We start from the raw sequence: 23054 nt of genomic DNA on the forward strand, positions 1-23054 counted from the left end.
CTCTCCATTTAAGTTTCCTTGTTAAAGGGAGTCTTGTGAGCTTGAGCCGACGATCTAGTTGAGTGGATGTGGTCGCGAGAATCCTTGCCTTGGTTCCGACCATCATTTGTTTCATCACCTCCGCCATCTCTCTCAGGAACTCCCGCAAATCTCCATGGGATTGAAGCTTGATTTGGGTCCGCCATTGATGTGTTTCCTGTTGTCCCGTTAGTTGGGTCAACCAGTACCTCTTCATTGAGGTTTCTGTTTCCGTCAACGAGTGGTGTAGGTGTAGCTCCTATCATATCTTAATGCATGTTATACCCCATTTCAACCGAGTCAAAATGGTTTACAACATCCCGGCAATTTCGGGGTTAATTAAAGTTAAGGGAGTCGCCACCTAATTATTTACGGTGAATTAGGGTACCTAAGGTTATTAAAGTAATTATCTAAAGTTGATTTTATTTTAAAGTCTACGAAATCAAGATTCTAGGTAAGGGTTCTACTAACTTAAAGGGAAGGTATTAGGCACCCTTTAAGATCCATTAATAATGGTTAACCGACCGGACTCAAATTCAATAAGGCTAAGCATGTAGATGTAATATTTTATAATATTTAAGAAAATATCTTTATAAGCACTGCTAAAGTTATGGATAGAAATTGGATGCTATTTAAAACGAAACTTGTAGAAAAATAATAGATGCATAAAAGAGTTTAGTTACAAATAAACTAAAGAAACAGGATGTGTAATGTTTATATGTATTTGGAGAAAATAAGTTATGCCAACTAATAAATTAAAAGAGTTATTTAATAAAATTTTAAGGGGGGGGGGGGGGGGGGGGGGGCTTTACGTAAAGAATATTAGTTCAACGTAGACTGTGCGAAGGTTGCTTTAAACAAATATGTATTTCGAGTGTTTTTAAAAAAAAGCTAAAGTGAAGAAGTTATCCATAGAACTAGTTCGCCCTTTTTATTTCTCAAATGAGTTAACGTTAGTATAAAATATGTAACGTTTAAATTTATAAAATAGTAAGAATGAATCTTGATTCTTTCACTCAAAATATGTAGTCGTGCTATTTTGAAAATTATTCTAATAAAATATTGTAGATACCATAAATGGTTTAACATAAAAAGGAGGAATGAAACCTATGAACTAATTGTTAGTTTCTCTTTTAAATTAACTACCCATCGTACTAAAACTAGCCCCTTAATCCCACTAAGGTTTATTCTAGTTAAGAAAAACAAACAAGCAAAGTACTAGTTGTATAATTTAAAGGGCACAAAATAAGGACCAAATAAAACTAAATGGGCTAAACCCGTTCGGGACTGCCAAGCGATACGTTCCTTTGTTGAGCTTCTGCCCAAAGAATTTAATATATTGCTTCGGGTGGCTGATGGGGCTGACACGACAGAGATTTCGTTGGGCTTTTATCCCAACACCGAATGCGGGAGACGACGAGTCCCTGCGAACTCGTATGCGATGTTCATGCATAAGACGAAAGAAAGAGATTAGTGTATAATCAACGAGTGAGGTTAAAACATGTAAAATATAACTCAAAATCTACATAGTGATTAACATTTGTACGACTCTAACATGCTGGGAGAACGAAGAGAGTCACCCATTTAATATATAATTTCATGTTTTGGAACCAAAATATCCAAAGGAAGAAGTAAAACGGGCTGAAACATTAGGCAATACCCAATCTCATACAAATCTAAGCTTGAACATCAGATAAATCTCATAACATAAACTTATCGGTGAATGCATGAGGATTTCATTGAAACAATTACAAAGTCGGTATTTGGATGGAAGACACAGCCAATTATCGGGATGTTTGAAGATATTTTAGATAAAGGTTGTGACTTATCCTTTTAAACACATTTTGAACCATTTTACCATTCAAGCCGAATTTTGAGGAAAGACATCGTGCCGATTTGTTACCAAAACAATGACCAAATAGGATTCCCCTTTTTGATAGCATTCTCCAGTTTTATCCTTCTTTAACAATTAGGCATAGTACTTTGGTGACTTCAAGGTGCATGCTTCTTAAATGGAACTATTTCAATCTAGAGTAGGCATAAAGGATGATTGTAAGGCTAACAAAATAAAAGGAAGGCTAATCAATTCATTATTTGGCACTAGTTACTTAACACACTTTGGGACGGGTGAGAGATGGTTAACTTAAATGTTAATCTCAAACTTAATAGATTACAATACCTTAGAGTGTAGAAACATACATGCTAAGCAACCGAAGATGTCTTCCTATAAACACAACATCTTAAATAGGGCGAGTTCCTTAAATAGAGCCAACGTGGGATTATATTTAGGTTCACACACTTGACCACCCTTTTCCTGGTAAACTATGCAAAAATGAACATTTATAACACATATTCCCAAGGAAAAAGCAACCGTAGTTGGAGTTTGGCAAAAAGATTTGCGCTTATTTGCTATCTTTAGGGATTTGCAAAAGCTCACCGATCCAAAATAAGAAGAAAAGAAACAATGCACGGAGCACATTGGAAATAAGTTAACTAGAGCTACACCATACCTTTCAAGGGTAGAAGGTTAAGCTTAAACTATATGATCGGGGAAGGATATCATACTATTCAACTCAACAATTAATTATCAAGAAACCGAGAGGGCATAATAATACTAAAGGAGGGAGCATAGGTGGACATCACATAACAAGATAAAACGACCGATCAAAAAGGAGGGTCAACCACCGCACAATATCATAAATTTTCTTAATAGCATGTTAATGGTATGAAGTATAAGGTTGATTTCAATCCCAAGATATACTTTCATCCCAAAGAGGCAATTTAAAATGTTCTAAGAGAAAACATATTTGAAAAGCGCTAGCTTTCAATTAAAACTTCAACAAAATCGGCCTTATCAAAATGGCATGCTAAACACAAACCATTTCTCAACAAAGTGGATACAAACACACTGTTGGTATTTTGTTTACCGTGTTACAGGTCACTATGCCAAACTAATACTTCGAGGGGCATTTAAACACAACAGAAGGGATTGAATTAAATTTTCAGTGGTTTAATGCTATCTGTTTTAATCACATACACAATATACCTAAGATATACACACCGCGGTGTGTATATCAGATATATATCGAATGTATATCTTCTTCTTACCTTGATAACCCACTGTATATCCTATGTATATTCAACTTTAAATAGGTTCTAAGGCCTGGAAATTCAGTCTACGCAACCAAACTACGATATATACGTCTTTCAAATTCATCTTAGCAGCTATCATCCTATCTATGACTCCAAACATCAAACAAATAGCATGACGACAAAGAATTACATAACCACTAAAAAATATAGCAGAATAAGCTAAAAATTTTAACTAAGCAGAAATTAAAGACTATAAGTAATAAGTGTATCGAGGTTTACCTTTTTTGTGTGCGAGGATCCGGAGTCGCGGTGTCGAATCCACTCTCTCGTTATGAATAGACCCGAATCTCAAGCCAAACGAATTCGAATATAAGTATTGCGGATTTTGCGAACTAAAGTTTCGTATTTCACTTTCGGACGAATTGAATGAAAACGCTAGAGTGAGGACAGTTATTAACAGTGCTTTTTTAGATATGGTGACTGAAGAAAGTGTAAATGTTTAAGAGGTTTTCAGGCCGCTAAAAAAGCTCCTTCAAATGGGTAACGAAGTGAATATTTATAGTAGAATCCCTAGGGTTTGCTATCGTTCGAATTGAGCGGGATTTTCTGGTATAGGATTCAAATCGAGTCAAATGGACCGTTCAAATCTGAACGTTGAAAGTGTTTTTGAGCAGATGGTCAAGTGATTCGATTCGGTGTTACCAAAAATAGCTCGACCATTCTCTGATTTTGAGGATCAACGTGTTTTGAAGTAAAAAAAAAAAAGGAAAAAGTTTCTCTGTCAACGACAGAAGGCCCCGACGTAGCGACAATTTGGTATGGAAATAGCATAGGCAAAACTGTCATGGCTAAAGGGAAGTAGGGTTTTGCTAAATGGGGTGGAGAGAGATGAAGATGAGGAGAAAGGGGAAGGGCGGCGTGAAGAGAGAGAGGAGAGAGATGAAAGAAGAGAAAAGGGAGGCGGCTGAAGGGTTTTAGGGCAAAAATATTGGGCCGGTCGGGTCGGGTTATTAATGGGCTCAGTTGGTCCGAATTGAAATGATAATGGGCTAATTTGGGTGTGAAATATGGGTTGTTGTGGTCCGAATTTTGGGATTGAAATATCTTTTTCCCCCGTATTTCTTTTGGCTTCTAAATTAGATCAAATATATTACGTAGTAATAATAACAATAATAATGACCATAATAATAGATCTCGTAATTTAGCGTTAATATAGAATATGAGCATTAGTACATAATGTTAACGAAGCGATAATAGAGTAAAATATTACCTAAGTTATATCTTATATAATAAGTAAGTAGCGATGTATGACGTGTTAATACTTAAAACTATAGTAGTAGAAATTATAATAAAATAAAGGTAAAAATAAGATATTGATTTATTAATTAGGATAGAGGAGGGGAAAAATTGGGTGTCAACAATGCAAAAACATAAGAAAATACCAAAGTAACAACGCTTGCGTAAACAGAGATCAAACTACAAAGCCAACTGTAGAATTCCCACAGACGGCGCCAAACTGTTTGAGTCAAAATTCGTATTTTACCCAAATAGTTGAATTTGAATTTGTTCTAAGGTTAACCACAGTTGATAGTAATTTGATACAGATGTTAGAATTAACACATGCAAGTTATTTAAAGGTTAATAAAGAATGAGTAAATAAAAGGAAAAAGTAAACTTATGCCGATTGAAGATGAACAACAGTGATGGATTTCTTCGTTCCCCAGAATGAATAAGAGTTTGATGATAAAAGAATAATGATAATGATAATAAGCAGTGAATAATCAATAATCGTCTATTTTTCGGTCTGTCTTGGCTGCCCAGATATACAAGTGAAAGTCCTATTTATAGGTATCTGGTCCTATCTGGTGCTCTTCCCGTTGTATGTATGTAATGACAATCATTAATTGCTGAATTAATGATTGTCATTTAATTCCTTGATTCTGGCCGTTAGAAACTGTTTTGTCGTTACTGTATTGATTCTCTTTAACCGCAATCAAGAGGGTCTTGTTTTCCGATGATGCTCTCTTCGTTGACCACATCGTCGGTATCAGCTACCTTTCCGCAAATGCTTTGCTCGGCATTACCATCTGATTTCTCTACATCATTGTATAAACTGACACGTGTCGACTAGATGTTGGTCCACGTGTTAGGTGCGATTTTTTACCCATACACGTTCGTCTATGAAGGCAAATTTCTTATGGGTGCCTGGGTATATATTTAGTAAAGAGTTTAAGTTATAATATATTCAAATTATAATTTACGCGTAAAATATGAGATTTGTAATGATAAAATTGTATCAAAATCCTAACAGTATTCACCAAAACCCTTTCCCCCTTCTTTTAGAGAACGTGTACGAAAGTAAAATCAATTACATTGTACGCATAGAAGTAGAACATAGATGGTCTATTCTAGTTTTATATTTGAAGGAGATTGGATTTTGCTGTTTCCCGATTTCTAAGCCTTTAATTATTTACAGATCATCTCATTGGTGGTTTTCGCTTGTATTTGTGTTTGACATCTCTTCCCAAAAAAAAAAAAAAAATTCCCGACGGAGTCATCTTAATTTTTTTAATCAAGAAATTAGTACAGATTATTTTGTGCTATGTATTGTAATTATGCTCCTCCTAATTTGACTACCGGACGAGTAAAATTTTCGATAAGTCAACGAAAAAGAATTCCCAAATTTTGTGCCAATTTTATTTGAAAAATTACATAGAGATATGAACCTCATGGTAAGAAACTTATTCGCAATCAATATTTACACCAAATCATATTCACTGAAACTTAATTATAAACCAGCTGAAACTTATTTTTTTTCTTTTTTCCCCTCTTTTATCTCCTTGAAATTAAAATGTACAAGTAATTTAATTTGCAGGTCAAACACCACAATAGGTTTTGAGAGCACATTCGAGCCTTCTGTTCTCTTCTTTGCTAAAGAAATGAAGATAATCAAGATGGTTGAATGACTTGAATTGTAAAGGGTGGTCCTCATCAACCAACTCTTTTGGTGTTTCAACCATTACGGAATCTTCCATGAAAGAAAATTGTGCAATAGAGTATCTTGCTCCTGTCTCTTCCATCATCACTCTATGATGCGGAGATTTTATCCTATTGTTGCTCCATGACTATATCCAAGAAATATCAAATATCAGTACATATCACTAATTGTAGGAAATTTAGTTATATATATACACACACACACTAAAGTTACACCAAAAATATTACACTATTGGTATACATTTATTTGTTGTATTAGGTTATTTATCTTATTTTTAACTATTTCACAAATTATGAGTTGTTACTTGTAGTTACTAATATTTGTTAGGAATCTTACCATTTTAAGCTTGCCGACTAAAAGAATTGCATACATGATAGTTTGTAATTGTGGTCGGTGTATACTCAATGTATAGCAAGTGTATAATGTACCGACGATGATTATATGTACATTGTTTATACAATGGTATACGTTCATTATACATCGTATAATAATTAACCAACATTTGTTAATAAATCATTAGGACTGGGGTTATTTTTAGTTGTGGAATTTATTTGGCTGATCATATGTAGTGCAAATTCCGTCTTATTTTTAAATAATTAAACAGTTTATATTATAAAATACTTGTATAAGTACTATATATGTCTGTGAAGTTAAACAACTAATTTATTAGCACGTCATGTATTTATCACTCCATTTATTCTATTTATGTGTTTTACTTTTCATTTAGTTTATTTAAAAAGAATGTTACTTTCAAAGAGCTTAATTATACAAAATTCAAAAATCTTCCTTAAGGTCTTAAACTCCGTATTCAATCAAATTAACATGTAGGGATCTAGTAGCTCAATTGGTTGCCTACCTAAACTTTCATCTTATTGGTGAGGGTTCGAATCCCCACATTGTAATCCCTTCCCTCATTTCTCATGCCCCTATGTAATAAAAAAAATCAAACTAACACAATAAAATAAACGGGATACCATGATTGCGTCGCCAGCCATGACGACGATGGAGGAAGGGGAAAGCTCAACTCCGAACCACTGACCGTCTTTCCTTTTGATCTCCAAACCATTAACTTGATTCTGATGAATTGTTGACATGAAGCTCTTGTCCGTATGAGCAACAAATCCCAGTTTTGCTTCTTGTTCTTGGGCTTCTCTATATTTCATTACTCTAGCTAGATAGTTCACTGATTTGACGTGAGAATCATAGTACTTCTCTACACCATAGCTCTCGAAAACCATTCTCACCACCATTTCTTCTAGTTCTGCTGCTGCTTTCGAGTATGCTAACAAAGCTTGACTAACAACATCAAGAAGACAAAAATAAATAAATAAATAAATAAATAAGAATAATGAATTAGGGTATGTTTGGTGTGGAGGAAAATATTTTTTTGGAAATTATTTTTCGACTTTCTCATGTTTTGCTGGGTCAAATGTTTAGGAATCTATTTTCAAGAAAAATAAGTTCCTTAAAAATTAGAAAAATGCTTCTCTGTTAAGAGTAGGAAAAACAAGTTTCATCAATAGTATTCCACGTTGATCGTCCCTTCCCTGTCTACCACCCCTGCCCCGCCCCCACCCTACAACATCTCCACCCACCTCACCTCATAATATTTGCCTAGATTATATATAAATCTTTTTGAGACAGAATTTTTCTATTTTTCAGGAACATTTTCGTGGAAAAAATTTCCGTCATACCAAACGCCCCCTTAGTGCATTACGCTATGAATCAATCAACAGTGTCTCAATCTCAAACTAGTGGGAGTCCGCAAATTCGAAAAGACATAAAGAAAATAATACCTGCAAACATTGTTCCCGTTAGGCCACATGAAATTGGTGAAATTTTGGATGCCTTCGAGTGTATTGGCGTTATCAATGCCCATGCTCTCATAGAGAGGAATAAATGGGATTTGGCCAACATAACCATACAAAGGTTTGCTAGACTTATTTTGGACTTTAGTCTGAGTGGGAAGATCAAATAACTTTCCTAGTGATTGAAAAACATCATTATGGATCTTTAATGAAATTTGATCGTACAATGCTACAAAACAACCGTACTCTTCAAGAGCACAAACAGCTTCTTTACGTGTCTTGGACCATGAATTTGTGCCTGGTTCCAAATTCTCCTTTGTGAAATCAATTATGGGAAGTTTGTGGGAAACAGTTAGAGAACCCATGGATTATACTACTCTTTTTGTAAATTTAATTGCTTGAAATTGATGTGTTATACTATTGTGAGAAACAACTTCAATTTTCCACCTCTCTTATATAATGGTTTTTAATGGACCAGACATATGATAATATTAATATTGGGCTGTCACAGCTTCAATTGTTGTTACGTTCTTGGAGGCTAATGATACGGAATATTCTGTATATTTTCAGGACCATAAGTGCGGCGCAAAATTTATTTATGCGTGGTTCTTTTAATGAGTTCCTATATGACAAAGGTAGTGAATTTAGATTCAATTAAGTACAATTTTACTATGCTCGCTATAACTTGGAAGCAAGCTGTCTTGAAATATTTTCTTTTATTATCATGTAATCATGGTATTGGAGAAGCCACTAGTGGATGGTTAAGGAAGACAAAGGAGCTAAGTTTTATTTTTCTTTTCTTTGATTTTAAAGATGCGATTTCTTCTAGCGTTATAGCCTATAGGTAGTATAAAAGCTAGAGTAAATTACACCATATGTCAATACGGTGGCAATCTTCAAAATAAAGACTAAGATTAGTTTTTAAATCTTTCAAAAAATGACCCACTCCCTCCTCCTCCCTCTCTCTCTCCATCCTCCTCCCCACTCTCTCTTTTTCGCTTCACGCCCATCCCAACGACGGCGCCGGCGGTCGGCACCATTGGACAAGACACAGAGAGAGAGAGAGTTTGCCGCCCTCCTCTCTCTCTCGCTCTCTCCTATAGCTCCTCCTCCCTTATATTGAATCTCTCTCACCACGCCTCCTCTCTCTCTGACCGCCCTCTCTCTGCGCTCCTCCTGAGATCCTCTCTCTCTCTCTGTCTCCTCTTCTCTCTCTACCGCGCTTCCTCTCTCTTTCTCCGACGTCGACGATTTTTCGGTGGCTCAGATTTGGTCGCCTCCTCCCAGCGATGGCTCAGGTATAAGTAACATATATTAGAAATTACCTAGATCTAGATCTGTCATCTATCGAAAAACTCATCGAGGTGGTGGGGGAGCGGAGGTGACGACGGTGGGGTTCGCCAGAGGTGGTTGAGGTTGGCGATAGCGAAATCGAGGGGGGGGTGCAGGGGTAGTGAAGGTATAATAGTATATAATATTGTATATGGGTGTAGATGGGTGTATATGGGTATATGAGTGTATATGGGTGTACATGGGTGTATGGGTTATAATATTGTATGTGGGTGTATACGGGTGTATATAAGTGTATGGGTGTTTATGTATATAGGCATATAAATATGTATACACCTTCAAACAACTATACACATAATGTACTTGTCTTTTGTATATAAGTGTATAATATTGTATAAAAAAAAAATTGGGGTAAAGCTTTGCAATGTAAGTTTTGGGATATTTTTTTGTAATGTAAGTAAGCAAATTGTATATTTATTAAATTTCCCCTAAAATCTATTCACCGACAATATAATTACCTACTACAAGTTTGGATTTGCAACCTGAAAAACAAAGTAATTTTTCAATGTAGGTAAAACGTTCAATCACGGATTACATGGAAAAGGAAACAAAACTGAATTTAACAAAAGAATACAACAACATACCCAGTGTTGACAAAAGAATGAATCAAATAATTAAAGGCCCCTTGAGAAGTTCCTATTCATTTTCTTGCACGGATTGTTCTTCAAAGGCGCTGGTATTTAATTTTTGTCCCGCCAAATTCTCTTTAATTTTTTTGTCCTTTACTTAAAAAAGTGACCGAAAATACTCCGAGGTTCTATATTTGAAGCTCCGCTAAAAAAAAAAAACAATTTCTCAAGGCAAAGCTTCGCGAAAATTTTGCCTTATAAGGCAGAATTTGCCCTGCAAAATTTTACAAGGCAGATTTGTAAAATTTACTTGGCATAGCTTACATTATTACCTATTTATGAAACATAACTAAACTTTACAATAATTATATTTAGTAGCTAAAATATAACATATTTACTTCTATACCTATCACTTTTACCACTCATCGATAACTTCCCAACCCCTAAATTTAAGCCAAAAAACGTCCCTCTCTCCTATCCCCCTAAATACACGCCATTATGCCCAATATCCCTTAATTTCCTCCAATTTCAAATCGGTTTACAATAGTTCAACTTTCATTTTGTTTATCTCTAATTAACTACTCATTAATTTCACTCATAATTCAAATCTAATTCCCAAAAAAGGTAAGATTCTATCTTGATTTTTACGTTTCACCGTGTATTTAACCTATATTTTGGTTTTTTTTTTTCTTGAATATTACTTCGAATTTTCAATTCCTAATGTTTTGGATTGATATTTTAATAGTTGTTTTTCATATATATTTTGGCTATATTTTAATTGTATTTTGATTATTATGTTCAATATTACTTATTAAGTTTACGTTGACTATATTTCGAGATATATTTTTCATATATTTTGACTATATTTAGAAAAATTTCAGAAAAATAAAACAAATAAAAAAGTTGCAGTGAAAACGTTGTTACCTCAATTATGAACTCAATTTTGGCTATATTTTAATTGTATTTTGATTATTATGTTCAATATTACTTATTACGGTTTTTAATTGACTATATTTAAGGATATATTTTTCATATATTTTGACTAATTTTCAAAATTTACAAAAATGAAAAAAATAAACAAAAAAGTTGCAATTGATAAACGTTAACAAATTACCTCAATTATAGACTCAACTTGAATTCGATATTTCAATAGATGAATTCAAAATATATATTCGTATATTTAAAACGAATATTGTATAACAAAATTAACAAAGATCGGTTTGATATTGTTATTTTTCAAAGTTTTTTGATGAACTAGTTTTTGAACCTTTTTTTTTTTTTTTTGTTAAAAATATGAATGTACTTTTTGAATTCAATTTTTTTTTGAATTTGTTAGCTGTTTGAATGAGATATGAGATCAGATATGGAATGGGAGGATATTTGCGTGACCGGACTCTTTTTAAGAACATTAAAGCGATTTTAATTTAAATTGGAATTGATTTGTTTCTTTTATTATCATAATCATATTGGAGAAGACTTTCAAGTTTTATTTTCTTTCTTTGGTTTTGTGCATTTCTTCGTTATATTTATCCTATATTTAAGTTGGACGCGTCTACTAGCTAAATATAGGTCCTCCATACTAATTGTAAACGTAAAACATGTAGTTATAGGTTGTTAGAAGGAGCTAAAGGTAGTTGCTTGTTAAAAAATTTTACTTTTTTTTTTTTTCTAAGCTAGAATTTCTAACACAAAGTTTGCCTTGCAAATTATTTTTTGTTATTCTTTCAATTTAGAATTTACAAAAGTTAAGTTAAAACAACTTTTACGAATAATTTTATTTTATTTTTTCAATTGACGAATTTTTTTATTTTTGAACCGGAAGTTTGAACCCAAAACACGGGATATTTTAGGCGAAATTAAAATAAGCGATTTGAGGGACAAAAATTAAAGACCACCTCCGAATATGGTAGTCGTGAAAATTGTCGTTCATATTTATGATAGGAGTATATAGACTGAATATAGAATGAGGAACTATTTCTCGACCATCTATCAGTAATTCAGTGTATCTATTGAAGTGGAGGCCATAGTGATAGTCAGTGCCGAAACTAGAAAAATCATCCCACATCAAAATATTACTGAAGAAGCGAGCGGCTGGTAGCTGTATATAAGGAGCTCAAGCGCCTCAATATAACTCACGCAGTCACGCAATGAGCACATAGCGAACTATTCTTTCGCCTTTTACTAAAGAATACCGTGTGCGCGTTGCATATAGTGGCATACGCCAATTTTTGGAGGGTTTTCTTCAATGGAAACCCCAACAATACTAGTTTTAATTTTTCAATAATTTTAACTAAAATGGGTAAACTAAAGTCAGAGCTTCTCCACCAATACAACGATCAAAGACAATACTAATCCAAGAGATTCACTAATGAATATAAACATGATTGCTGTTCCTTAATTCTGCTATATTATGCCACAATTTTATTTAAATAAAGATGTAGAAACTACAAAATTTGATAAAGAATGAGCTGTTTTTTGCTCTATGCAGTCTAAAATGGTCTTTTATTTTATTGCCTTTCCTCTCAATCAAAGCTTTTCCTTTTGGAAAATTTCAAGTTACGGCTGGTAATTGCAGGAGTCAACATGAACACTGGGTCTTTGTTTTTTTGACAAAATCACGTGAGCTACACCTATATTTTCGATGAGCCAAAGTATAAAAATACCGGTATAAATCAAAAAGGGCCGCCGTTAAATTTACATACCAAAAGGGGTTTTAACTCAATTTTTTTTTTTTTTTAATTGCCTGAAGCCGTAAAAAAAAAAAAACAATTTTTTAATTGAATCCCTAGTTTTACAAACATAACTTTTTTCCCACCGGTTTAGGGTTTAATTTGTGCTGCCTCTATTTAAATCATATTGTCTATATTTTTAATAAAAAAAATTTATTTATTTTTTTAATTTTTAAAGCATATAGTTAATTTTAGTGAATAACTCAAATAAATATTTTAATACAAGCTAATTAAAATGTGTTATATATACGAAACGTAAATAAAAAATAAAATATAAAAACAAACGACATTAACTTATTAATAAATGTTAAATTACATGATAACTATTAAACGGCACAAGACATGTTTTATTTTTTTAGATTTTGATTTAAACGTGTTATTTTTTAATCAAGACATAACTTTATTTTGAATATAAATCTAAGTCTAAAAAATATAAGGTGAAAAACGAGTTGTAAAGTGGTCAAACTTTAGATGGTCATCGGACATCCGTTTTACGCGTTTATTTTTTAATAAAAAAAATTATTGATTTTTTTCCATTTTTAAAGCATATAGTTAATTTCAATAATTAAATTTGTTTGAAAAAACTTAGTGTTTGACCGTAAGGTTATTTTAGTCAACTTTATATGTCGAGAAAATTAGTACTTTATTTTCAAAAACATGAAATTGACATTCACAGCTACATTACCCCGGGATTTTTACATTGAAATCTATTGCATATCATCATCTTATAAGTAACTAAAACTGAAAATTTCAGGCCAATTTGGGGGAAAATTGAAATTGAATGGGATAAAAGGTGTTTTTTTAAAAATCGGCTCGGCCAAACCGCCTTATGGCGGTTTGTCATAGATCTCGAAAAAATACGCAAGTTCAAAAAAAAAAACGCGTAAAACGGATCGCAAAGTTATGACCATCTAAAGTTTGACCACTTTACAACTAGTTTTTCACCTTATATTTTTTAGACTTAGATTTATATTCAAAATAAAGTTATGTCTTGATTAAAAAATAACACGTTTAAATCAAAATCTTAAAAAATAAAACATGATTTCCGTTTAATAGTTATCATGTAATTTAACATTTATTAATAAGTTAATGTGTGACGTTTATTTAACTTATATTTTATTTTTTATCGTTCGCATATATAACACATATTTAATTATTGCATGTATTAAAATATTTATTTGAGTTATTCACTAAAATTAACTATATGCTTTAAAAATTAAAAAAATCAATAAATTTTTTTTATTAAAAACATAGCCGAATATGATTTAAATATACAAATTAAATATTAAAAGATGTTTGTAAAAGTTGGTCCACGTTTTACAAATTATTGTAAAACGTGGAACGTTTTACTCGTGGATCCCTCCACGTTTTACAAATATAATTTGTAAAACGTGGAGGGATTATATTATTAAAAAATTGTTTTTTTTTTTACGGCTTCAATGGTCCGACAATTAAAAAAAAAATGGGGTATAACGTCATGTTCGATCCACGTTATACCCATTTTATTGTAAAACCCTTTTGGTTTATACCGTGTATTTTTATCAATTGACCCTATATTTTGTGTTAGTTTTAACTCCAAAGAGCCTCATTTTGTTAGTTGAACCAAAGGTGCTCCACTTTGTCTTATTAAAAGATGCTAAAGGGTATTTTTAAGCTATAAAAAATTAACCTACTCTTAAACACAAGCGACAATTTTAGTTTCAAACTCTGGCTATAGTTTACCAATTTATTTTTTCACTATTGAGTCGATTGGACATAATTTGAAATCATAATGATTTGAAGTTGATTTTTGTTTGGATATGAAATTTGAATTTCTTAAGTTGTATTTTTTCGCATAAACATAAAAACAGTAAAATTGAACATGAGTTGTATAAGTAGGCGTTTGGACATGCGATTGCATCTCATGAGATGAAATTCCAAATCATCCAAAAAGGCAAGATTTGGTATTTCAAATCATGATTTCAAAAATTTTAAATATAAAACTTGACCCATAAGTTTATATTTTGTAAAAATAGATCCATAAGTTGGTAGATATATTTACCAATCATGTTTACCAACCATTTATATCAAATATTAAAAGATCTATAAGTTGGTAGTATATTTATAACAAATTTACTCTTACCAGCCATGTGGGAGGATTATATTAAAGAGTAGTTACACTACAACTCATGTTCAATTTTCCATTTTATTGAACTAAAGTTTGATCAATTGATGTTGTGTTTTTTAGAAAGGTCTTCTAGTAGCGTATTAATTTTGTTATGAACTATGACTTGCTCATTTGGTAAGATTGTATAAGAATTGGGAAAGTTTTGATGGTTTTCACAACTTGTGGGGTTTTTATATCTATAGAAAAAATAATAAGAATAGTCCAAACATGATTTAATTTCATGATTTCAAATCATGTCCAACTTGTATCTTCAATAATAAATTTATCATAAATATATAAATATTTGATATAAATGATCGGTAACAAGGTTGGTAAATATATCTATCAATTATAGGTCCTTTTTTTATTCAATATAAACTTGTGTGTCAAGTTTTACATTTGAAATCATGATTTGGAATCTCAAATCATATCTTTTGGAGAATTTGAGATTTGCAATCATGGCATGAAGTTGAAACCGAAATTTTGTGCAAATTGTATAAACAAATGTTGATTTGAAATCAAAATATGAAATCATGATTTCATATCGCATGACCAAACACCTACAATTTGCAGGATTGTCCTTCGCTGGTGGTGGTTTTTAATTTTTGTCCTAAATATATTTTGCTCTTTGCCTTTGGGCCTTAAGGTGTGTCCAAAGCTTTAGAATTTTACATTTGAAATTAAAGATGATTTTGAGGGCTAAAACTTAAAGACCACCAATTTGAAGGTAAAAAAATTAAAGACCGCCCCAAATGAGCACAATCAGCGCCAAAAAAAAAAAAAAAAGGGAAGAAGCTAAAAATGGACTGGACCTTACTAATAACAGCAAATTGGGCCACTTTCTGCCAAGTTGTTACTGGGCTGCCAATTCTCTTGTGGAATTGGCCCAAATAAGAAGGTAGTGACCCGATCCAACACGACACATGCTCTTCTTTTCTCTCTCCATTGATTCATTGAGATCAGGATTCATTTTTGTGTGGAAACGAATCAAGAATGGGGGGTCACTCGAGTTCATGGTCGCGAGCGTTGGTACAGATCTCTCCCTACACATTCTCCGCTATCGGAATTGCCATTGCCATCGGTGTTTCTGTGCTCGGTGCTGCCTGGTAATTACTCCCTAGGGTTTTCATTAATTTTGTATTTATCTAATGACTTACCTCTCTTCTCTTGGATTTTAGGGGAATATATATAACTGGAAGTAGTTTGATTGGTGCTGCCATCAAAGCTCCCAGGATTACATCCAAGAATCTCATTAGGTAAATTTACTTCTCCTTTTCCATTTTTATTTACTTTAACGCGAATTTATACGGGCTAATATCAATGGGGACACGTAGGGTTAGGAAAAAAAAAGGGTCCTAGCATTAAATTCTGTATTGTTAATACTAGTATATTTGGTTATGCATCACTTGTAAAATATTTGGTTTGTGGTATATAAGCTGTGTAACTGATACTAGCATAACTTGCTGGAGTTTATGTATTTCTTTTTTGTTGGCCATAGAATGGAATATAAATATGTTTGTTAGGCTATAAGCAATAGTAGGATGAAGCTAATTATTGACTTTGGTCCAATCTTTGTATAATAATCCCTTTATTATAATTCATCGCTAACAATTTATGGTTCTTTTTAAGTGGATAACTATTGTGTATAACTAGTTCGTGAAACCAAACAACCCCTTGAAGAATTTTAAGCCGATGTCACTATGTGCGTTAAATTGTATAACATAGATTGATATTTAACTTCTAGTCAGAGTAATTTGTCTTAGAAGTATTGCTTGTGCGAGATGAGAAGTTGAGTTAAACTTAGGTAGACCAAACTTTCTAAGAACGTGTTGTTTTACCTTACTCTTTACTTGCAGAGGTGCAGGTTATGTTTTTGTTCTGATGGTAGTTTGGTCCCGTACTGTGAGCTTAATTACTCAGTTTTCTTTATCATTATTGTCGCTCTTCAAGAGTGGTAATTCTACATCTGAGCTTCATTTGGTCAACTATCCCATTATACCGTCTGCCTTTTTCATGACCTTGTGTCTCAATCTTGTCCTGCCTTGAATCTTGATAAGGCATCTATTAAAGTTGTACATATGAAATGTTGAAACAGTATGCCTTGATGAGAGAGTAGAGGTATATGGATCTGGGTAGCGGGACGATTATGGTCCTTGATATGCTTGTTTACTATTTGTAGGCAAGTGTGAAATGGACCTTGGGGCTTGGACTGATAAGAAAATGAACCCGGGCCTAACTCAACCCTAAAAACTAGCTCATAACCATATAAAGAAAACATCCCATCCTTAAAGAGCCCGTGTGGGAACTCATCAACCTCCCAATTGGAGCGTGGATAATATAAGCTAGGGGCCCAACATCAGAATGAGATGGATGTGGCTCTGATACCATGATTAAAAAATGGCCCTTGGGCTGATAAGAAAATGGACTTTGGGCCTAAGAGCCTGTTTGGATGGGCTTAAAAAAAGCCAGCACTTATTTTTTTTTTGGCTTATAAGCTGCTTTAGATAAGCTAAGCCAAACGGGCCTAATTATTTTTTTGGGCTTATTTTAAGCACAAAATGGCTTTTAAGCTGGCCAGCCAAACACTCAAAAAAGCTGAAAACAGCAACTTATAAGCCAATCCAAACGGGCTCTAACTCAACCCCAAAGTTAGCTCATGAGGTGAGGATTTTCCAAAATATAAAAAGATCATCCCATCCATAAATAGATGATATGGAAACTCAAGAGAGTCAAAGGCTCATAGTCTACTGGATATGCATAATGTTACTTATTATTGATGATTCGAATCTTTAGTTTGTTCCCAGTCCTTTGTATTTGTGCAATGACTTATAAATTTTGTTTGTCAGTGTAATCTTTTGTGAAGCGGTTGCTATATATGGTGTTATTGTGGCCATCATTCTTCAAACAAAGCTCGAGAGTGTACCTGCCTCTCAGATTTATGCACCAGAATCTATGAGAGCTGGATATGCAATTTTTGCTTCTGGAATCATTGTGGGCTTTGCCAATCTTGTCTGTGGGTGAGTCAGAAATATACTTTTTCTAGCACATGGATTTCTACTTTGTGGTGTCAAGTTCAAAGCAATATGTTTCTGTCTTTTAATTGTTGTTGCTCCTTTTATTTCTTTACAAAGGTTGTGCGTTGGAATAATCGGAAGCAGCTGTGCCTTATCCGATGCACAGAACTCCACGCTTTTTGTTAAGATCCTTGTAATCGAGATTTTTGGTAGTGCACTTGGGCTGTTCGGTGTTATTGTGGGAATTATTATGTCAGCTCAAGCATCTTGGCCATCCAAGGCTGCATAAGTCTGTGCATGATGTGCTTGTTATTATTTTTATAACAAACACATAAGTCTTGGCCATCCAAGTCTGCATAAGTCTTTGCATTATGTGCTTGTTGTCAATGTTTAAATTATATTGTATTATGTATTATATGCGTCTGCACGAGTCCTCATTTTGTCCCTTTCTTCTTTTTGGCCTTTCGCAGTGCATTTTGATGTGCAATTACTTTGTCAACTACTTTTGTTAGTCTGTTCATTGATGTAATTTTTCTTAATAAAGCTATTGAATACTAGTTCTTCTACTCTGTTTCAAAAATTGTGCTATTGAATACTATTTCAATTTGTATTGATGGACCCCATCTGTAGCATTTCACAATACATTGGTAAATAGATTTTGATCCTCTAGCATGCCTTATTTCGGCATCCAAGTAAGGCTAAATCTTACTATTTGTTTGATTGCCACTGATTTAGAAATGGCCAAGCTGCCCAGTGGACTGGCCAATACAACCATTGTGCGAGTGAGACTTGTTTCTTATTTCATGACAGGGATAGTTCCATCTTGCTACATACTTACCCCCCCCCCCCCCCCCCCCCCCCCGCCCTCGCCCCACAATTCTTTATCCTTGGGGAACACTCGATACTCTCACGGAGAAGGTGCATCGGGCAACAGGAGAAATAGTGGGAGAAAGGTTTAGTAGATAAGATATTTATGGGATAAGAAGGAAAGCAAGAGCTGCAGTAAACCCCTTGCCTTTGGATTAATTGTCATAGAATCTGCTCATTCTAATGGCAAGAAATCCTTGCCATGGAAGAGCTGTTGAATAAGTGACTGATTATGCAGAGGCTGATTAATCTGTCAATGCCAAAGGACGCCATGGCCAGCTAAAAGACCGGATTCTAACCTCTATACAGCAATCTGGCTCAAACAAGGTAAGCTGTGGAGTGTGGAGGGATGAAAGTAGTTCAGTCTGAGTTTCAAACTATAGTCCGTCATAAAAGCGTTCGTAAATCACTGCTTATTCTGTGGGGACACCCACGAAATCAGAGCAAAGGCAAAACTTCAGGTGAAGCAAAAGCTCTGTTCAAGCTGGATATATTTTCTCATACATATGAGGATCTAACTTCAGTTCATCTTATGGGATCTTCAAATTGAATTGGGAACTCGTTTTACAATTCGCTAAGTCAAATTTGCCGCCTTAAAAATTAACAGAAACTTTTACGCAACATTTTGTACGTTTTTTGCCATATTCGCACTGCCTGGAAACCTCTTGGATTGACAGCAATTGTTCTTAGTTCCACAGGATCTTTAACCGGTCTTGCCCGCCATTTTGTTAAACAGCATTGATGCCCACGTAAAGGCTGTCCAAATTGCAGTCCATACATGAATTATTGTACCTTCATGTTACAGATTATAAGTAATGATGTACTGCAACATGAATTATTGTACCTTCGGCCTTCCTGTTACAGAGTAAAAGTAGTGATATACTGCAACATCAAGGACCAAAACAATCTTGAAAAGTTTTCTTGAATAACAAAAGAAAAAATGTGCAATACCTTCTAAATTGTGAAAGATCCTTCGGCCAGTTTTTGCTAGCGATCCTAAAACTGTTGTCTTAGCTCTTGAGCCTTTTTTTATGGGTAATTTGACATTCAATTCAAACTCATTAAGTTAGCATGACGTTCTTCTTTAGTCTACACTAATTTTGGGGAAAAAAAGTTATTCTGGGTCACAACCAATAAAAGGTCGCTGATTTGATAAAATGCTAATTTAAGAAGCATTAAGTTGTAACTTTGAGCTACTTTATAGTAACTCCTTTTCTGAAGCAGTGACACAGTTTCATAATTCTGAACATAAGAGGGCCAGGAATCAACTAGTATTAGTATTGCATATACACCCCACATGAATATAAAATAAACACGTTATAAAAAATTTCATGAAAATATTTGCTTGATTTTATATAAATAAAAAATATGAATAAAGCATGACGTCCCACCTTGTCGCTTGTATCCTACATATAATACAATTTTACCGCATGGCCAACACGGCAACACCCATGCCAACAGAAAGAAGGATTATCATTCCAAGAGAATATAAACTAAATGAAGTAGATGTGTAGATGTTTAGGCCAATTGACTAAAATAAAGATGTTCTTTGCAGGGTCAGCACACATTTGTAAGATATTCATTAATTTACTCCATAGCTTTAATATATAATCATTTTCTTGTTACAATATTTTTGTATCTCGAGGCAACAAAAATTATGAAAAGAAGTGTGACGCGTGGTAGGTATATAGGAGTCATTGTTCATGCTTCTTATTTGATGATCATCTTTCTTAAACCAAACCATCGATAGTTTTATATTATATTGCTTAGTTGTTGGACTGCACTAAATGAGTACTCTTTTAGAATCTTATTTTCTTTGAATCTAAAGAAAGGCAAAAGGAAAAAAAGGGGTAAGCCCAACTTGAGAGAAGTCCAAGAAACAGTATAAGACGGCAAGATTCGTGTTTGTAATTAAACTTTCAGATGATGAAAGAGACTGGACAATGCACAATATGACAAGCAGGCAACCAACAGAGAATCAGACTTGCAAATATTAGAATTCCAAATATTAAAAGCACTTGTAAGTCAACTTCAACAGAGGAAAATTCTAAAAGGCCAAAAGAGTGTGAGTTTCTTTTATCACATGGTTGGTGGCAGTAAACGTCCACATGAAATTAGGCATGGCAATGGGACAGTGTGGGGAACTCTTCTTTGTCCACATATTGTGAAAGAACCGGACTACGCAATCAAGGCAGAATTACCATCGATGAGGGGCGGTCCGTTGAATATAGTGGTGGATCGGAGGTTAGAGGCGGAGCTAGAGGTCTAGTAACGACTTCGGCGGTACTCAATAACCTCAGCCAGAAAATCCTATACATGTATTACGAAGTTCACTCATTAATATAATATATATACAACTAATTTTTTGAAAAGTAAGTAAGATGTCTTTTCTAAAATTCAAAAATCATATACTCAAAATCATGGATTCGTCCTCCGGGCCGAGCCACATGCAATGGCCCTTTGTCAATAAGTTATATTGCATAGATGTAAAAATAAAACTTTGGCTCCCCTTAGAAATATAGATTCAAATCCTAGATGTGGTTTCTCGATTTTATGAATTCCGTAATCAAAATTCCTGCCTCCACAATTGATTCAACAACCTTCGTCGAAAAATTATATATTTTTCACAAATCTCTCCCTCACACACAGACACTTGTCCTAATGTGAAAGAGTAAGTTCAATAGGACTATTATAAACTACAAGGGCTATATTTATAAGAATTAAACCAAGAGTAGAAAATTTAAATATTTTAGAATTTGATATATATTTGGCAATTTGTTTAATCTATCTCTCATCCAGCTATAAGGTCATCTAATTTGTCGAGCAAAATAACAGTGACTTTCTACTCATGCAAATCTTAAAAATCAGGATTTAATTCGATGTGATCAGCGATAAGAAAAATATAATTACAGTAACTAACTTTATTTATTTACTTAAAGTTTGATAGGTAAAATTATCCGATATCAAATGAAAATAACAGATGAATAATAAAACAGTTGAAATACGCACTAGCGGTCAAGACACTACCATTATAAATTGACACAGCAACATGGATCATGGGTTCATAAGCTGGCTTTTTGTCCCAACTATTCCCTACATGTCTTAAAGATAAACTCCTAGTACACTCGGATTTCGTCCCTACATGTTCCTAACTATATATTTCCTGTCATTTCAATCTCTAATCTAATTTTGTAATGTAAATAAAATTAGAACACGGGATTCATACTGCTGTGTTGGTTCGTTTTCTTCGGCTTCCAAATGCTTCTTAATTCAAGGGTTAAAATACTCTGAACAAATTAGCTGAGATGATTAATGAGTGCTGAAAACTCCACTTTATTATAAAGATTAACTTGTGTGAGGAACTGCATCATTTCTTGATGAGGAAAAGAACACATTAACAAATCTCCCATGAACGATGAATAGATGTTATGTTGAACATTTTTCTAGTTTGTACCCAAAAAAATACTACTTTCTCCGCCTCAAAATGTTTGTATGGTTTTGACTTGGCACGATGTTTAAAAAAATAAAGAATATTTTAGAATCTTGTGATCTTAAATTAAAGAAGTGCAGACTGTACCAAAATACTTTTTAAATTTGTGGTCTTAATATGCCATGTGTAAAGTTGAAATAAGAATTGCAAAAAAAAAAAGATACTTATTCTTTTCTAAACTGACTAAAAAATAAAAATTAAGATAAACATTTTGAAACATAGAGTAGTAAACTCTTTTTCATAAGTGCTACTCCCTCCGTTTTAATTTATGTGAACCTATTTCTTTATTAGTTAGTGTTAAAAAAAAACCCTTTCTATATTTGAAAATAATTTATTTTTATGCAATAATTTATCGTCACAAAAATATATGTGACTCATTTAACACCATAAATTTAAAAGTCTTCACTTATTTTTTAAATTTTGTACCAATCAAATAGTTTCGCATATATTGAAAATGGAGGGAGTATTTCTTGATGAAAAAGAAAACAAACACATCTCCCTGTATTTCAAATATTCAATCATGTGTGAACTAATTATAGATACGTAGCTATCACTAACAGGTGGCATGCCAACAGGTGGAGTACTAGTTTTATACGTGTTTCATATTGCCTCATTTAAAAAGGTAATAAAAACAATTAAGTATACAGCATTTTATTCAAATATTCCTTCTAATCTGAAGTAAAAGCAACATTCTACTTTTCATTCTTGCATAAAAAAGTTATTACTACTAAAAGAAAAGTAAGTAATCATTCAGATGTTTTGTTCTGTGATTGTGACAGTTATGAATTAAAATTCTGAAAATCCATCCAACCTTTGGTCTTAACTAGTGCCCTATTTCATTTTAACTGAAATAAACACCGCACGAGATTGGTGGAAACTTTTTTATTGCAACATAAGGCATCTATGATATACTATAATTTAAGTTGCTCCCTTAATTTGTCAGATAAAATTATTATTTTTGTATTGGAACTT

General features: G+C 33.4%; 2 protein-coding genes and 1 non-coding gene across 3 annotated transcripts; 2 read left to right on the forward strand and 1 right to left on the reverse strand.

Annotated features, from left to right (window-relative positions):
- Window positions 1–5786: 5786 nt before the first annotated feature.
- Window positions 5787–8353, reverse strand: LOC132062587 (probable 2-oxoglutarate-dependent dioxygenase AOP1). Its single transcript, XM_059455127.1, has 3 exons — window positions 7906–8353; window positions 7084–7405; window positions 5787–6236 (listed from the first exon to the last, which is right to left on the reverse strand). The coding sequence occupies exons 1-3, from the start codon at window positions 8280–8282 to the stop codon at window positions 5988–5990; spliced, it is 948 nt and encodes a 315-aa protein (XP_059311110.1). The 5' UTR covers window positions 8283–8353; the 3' UTR covers window positions 5787–5987.
- A 3621-nt stretch (window positions 8354–11974) lies between these two features.
- LOC132065836 (U5 spliceosomal RNA) lies at window positions 11975–12090 on the forward strand. The gene has a single exon (XR_009416809.1). It is a non-coding gene; the product is annotated as a U5 spliceosomal RNA (small nuclear RNA).
- Window positions 12091–15641: 3551 nt separating this feature from the next.
- Window positions 15642–18291, forward strand: LOC132063700 (V-type proton ATPase subunit c''1). The gene is made up of 4 exons (XM_059456380.1): window positions 15642–15817; window positions 15890–15967; window positions 17558–17728; window positions 17843–18291. The coding sequence occupies exons 1-4, from the start codon at window positions 15705–15707 to the stop codon at window positions 18012–18014; spliced, it is 534 nt and encodes a 177-aa protein (XP_059312363.1). The 5' UTR covers window positions 15642–15704; the 3' UTR covers window positions 18015–18291.
- Window positions 18292–23054: the final 4763 nt, after the last annotated feature.

Source organism: Lycium ferocissimum, chromosome 7 (assembly GCF_029784015.1).
Source record: "Lycium ferocissimum isolate CSIRO_LF1 chromosome 7, AGI_CSIRO_Lferr_CH_V1, whole genome shotgun sequence".
NCBI classification, from domain to species: Eukaryota; Viridiplantae; Streptophyta; class Magnoliopsida; order Solanales; family Solanaceae; genus Lycium; species Lycium ferocissimum.

Excerpts from the sequence above, each read along its gene's own strand:
- LOC132063700 (XM_059456380.1), top strand. The coding sequence starts at position 15,705 with ATGGGGGGTCACTCGAGTTCATGGTCGCGAGCGTTGGTACAGATCTCT. Across the intron at positions 15,968-17,557 it reads ACATCCAAGAATCTCATTAG|TGTAATCTTTTGTGAAGCGG; the intron begins GTAAATTTACTT and ends TTTGTTTGTCAG. Across the intron at positions 17,729-17,842 it reads TTTGCCAATCTTGTCTGTGG|GTTGTGCGTTGGAATAATCG; the intron begins GTGAGTCAGAAA and ends TTCTTTACAAAG.
- LOC132062587 (XM_059455127.1), bottom strand. The coding sequence starts at position 8,282 with ATGGGTTCTCTAACTGTTTCCCACAAACTTCCCATAATTGATTTCACA. Across the intron at positions 7,406-7,905 it reads AACGGGAACAATGTTTGCAG|TCAAGCTTTGTTAGCATACT; the intron begins GTATTATTTTCT and ends TGATGTTGTTAG. Across the intron at positions 6,237-7,083 it reads TGGCTGGCGACGCAATCATG|TCATGGAGCAACAATAGGAT; the intron begins GTATCCCGTTTA and ends TCTTGGATATAG.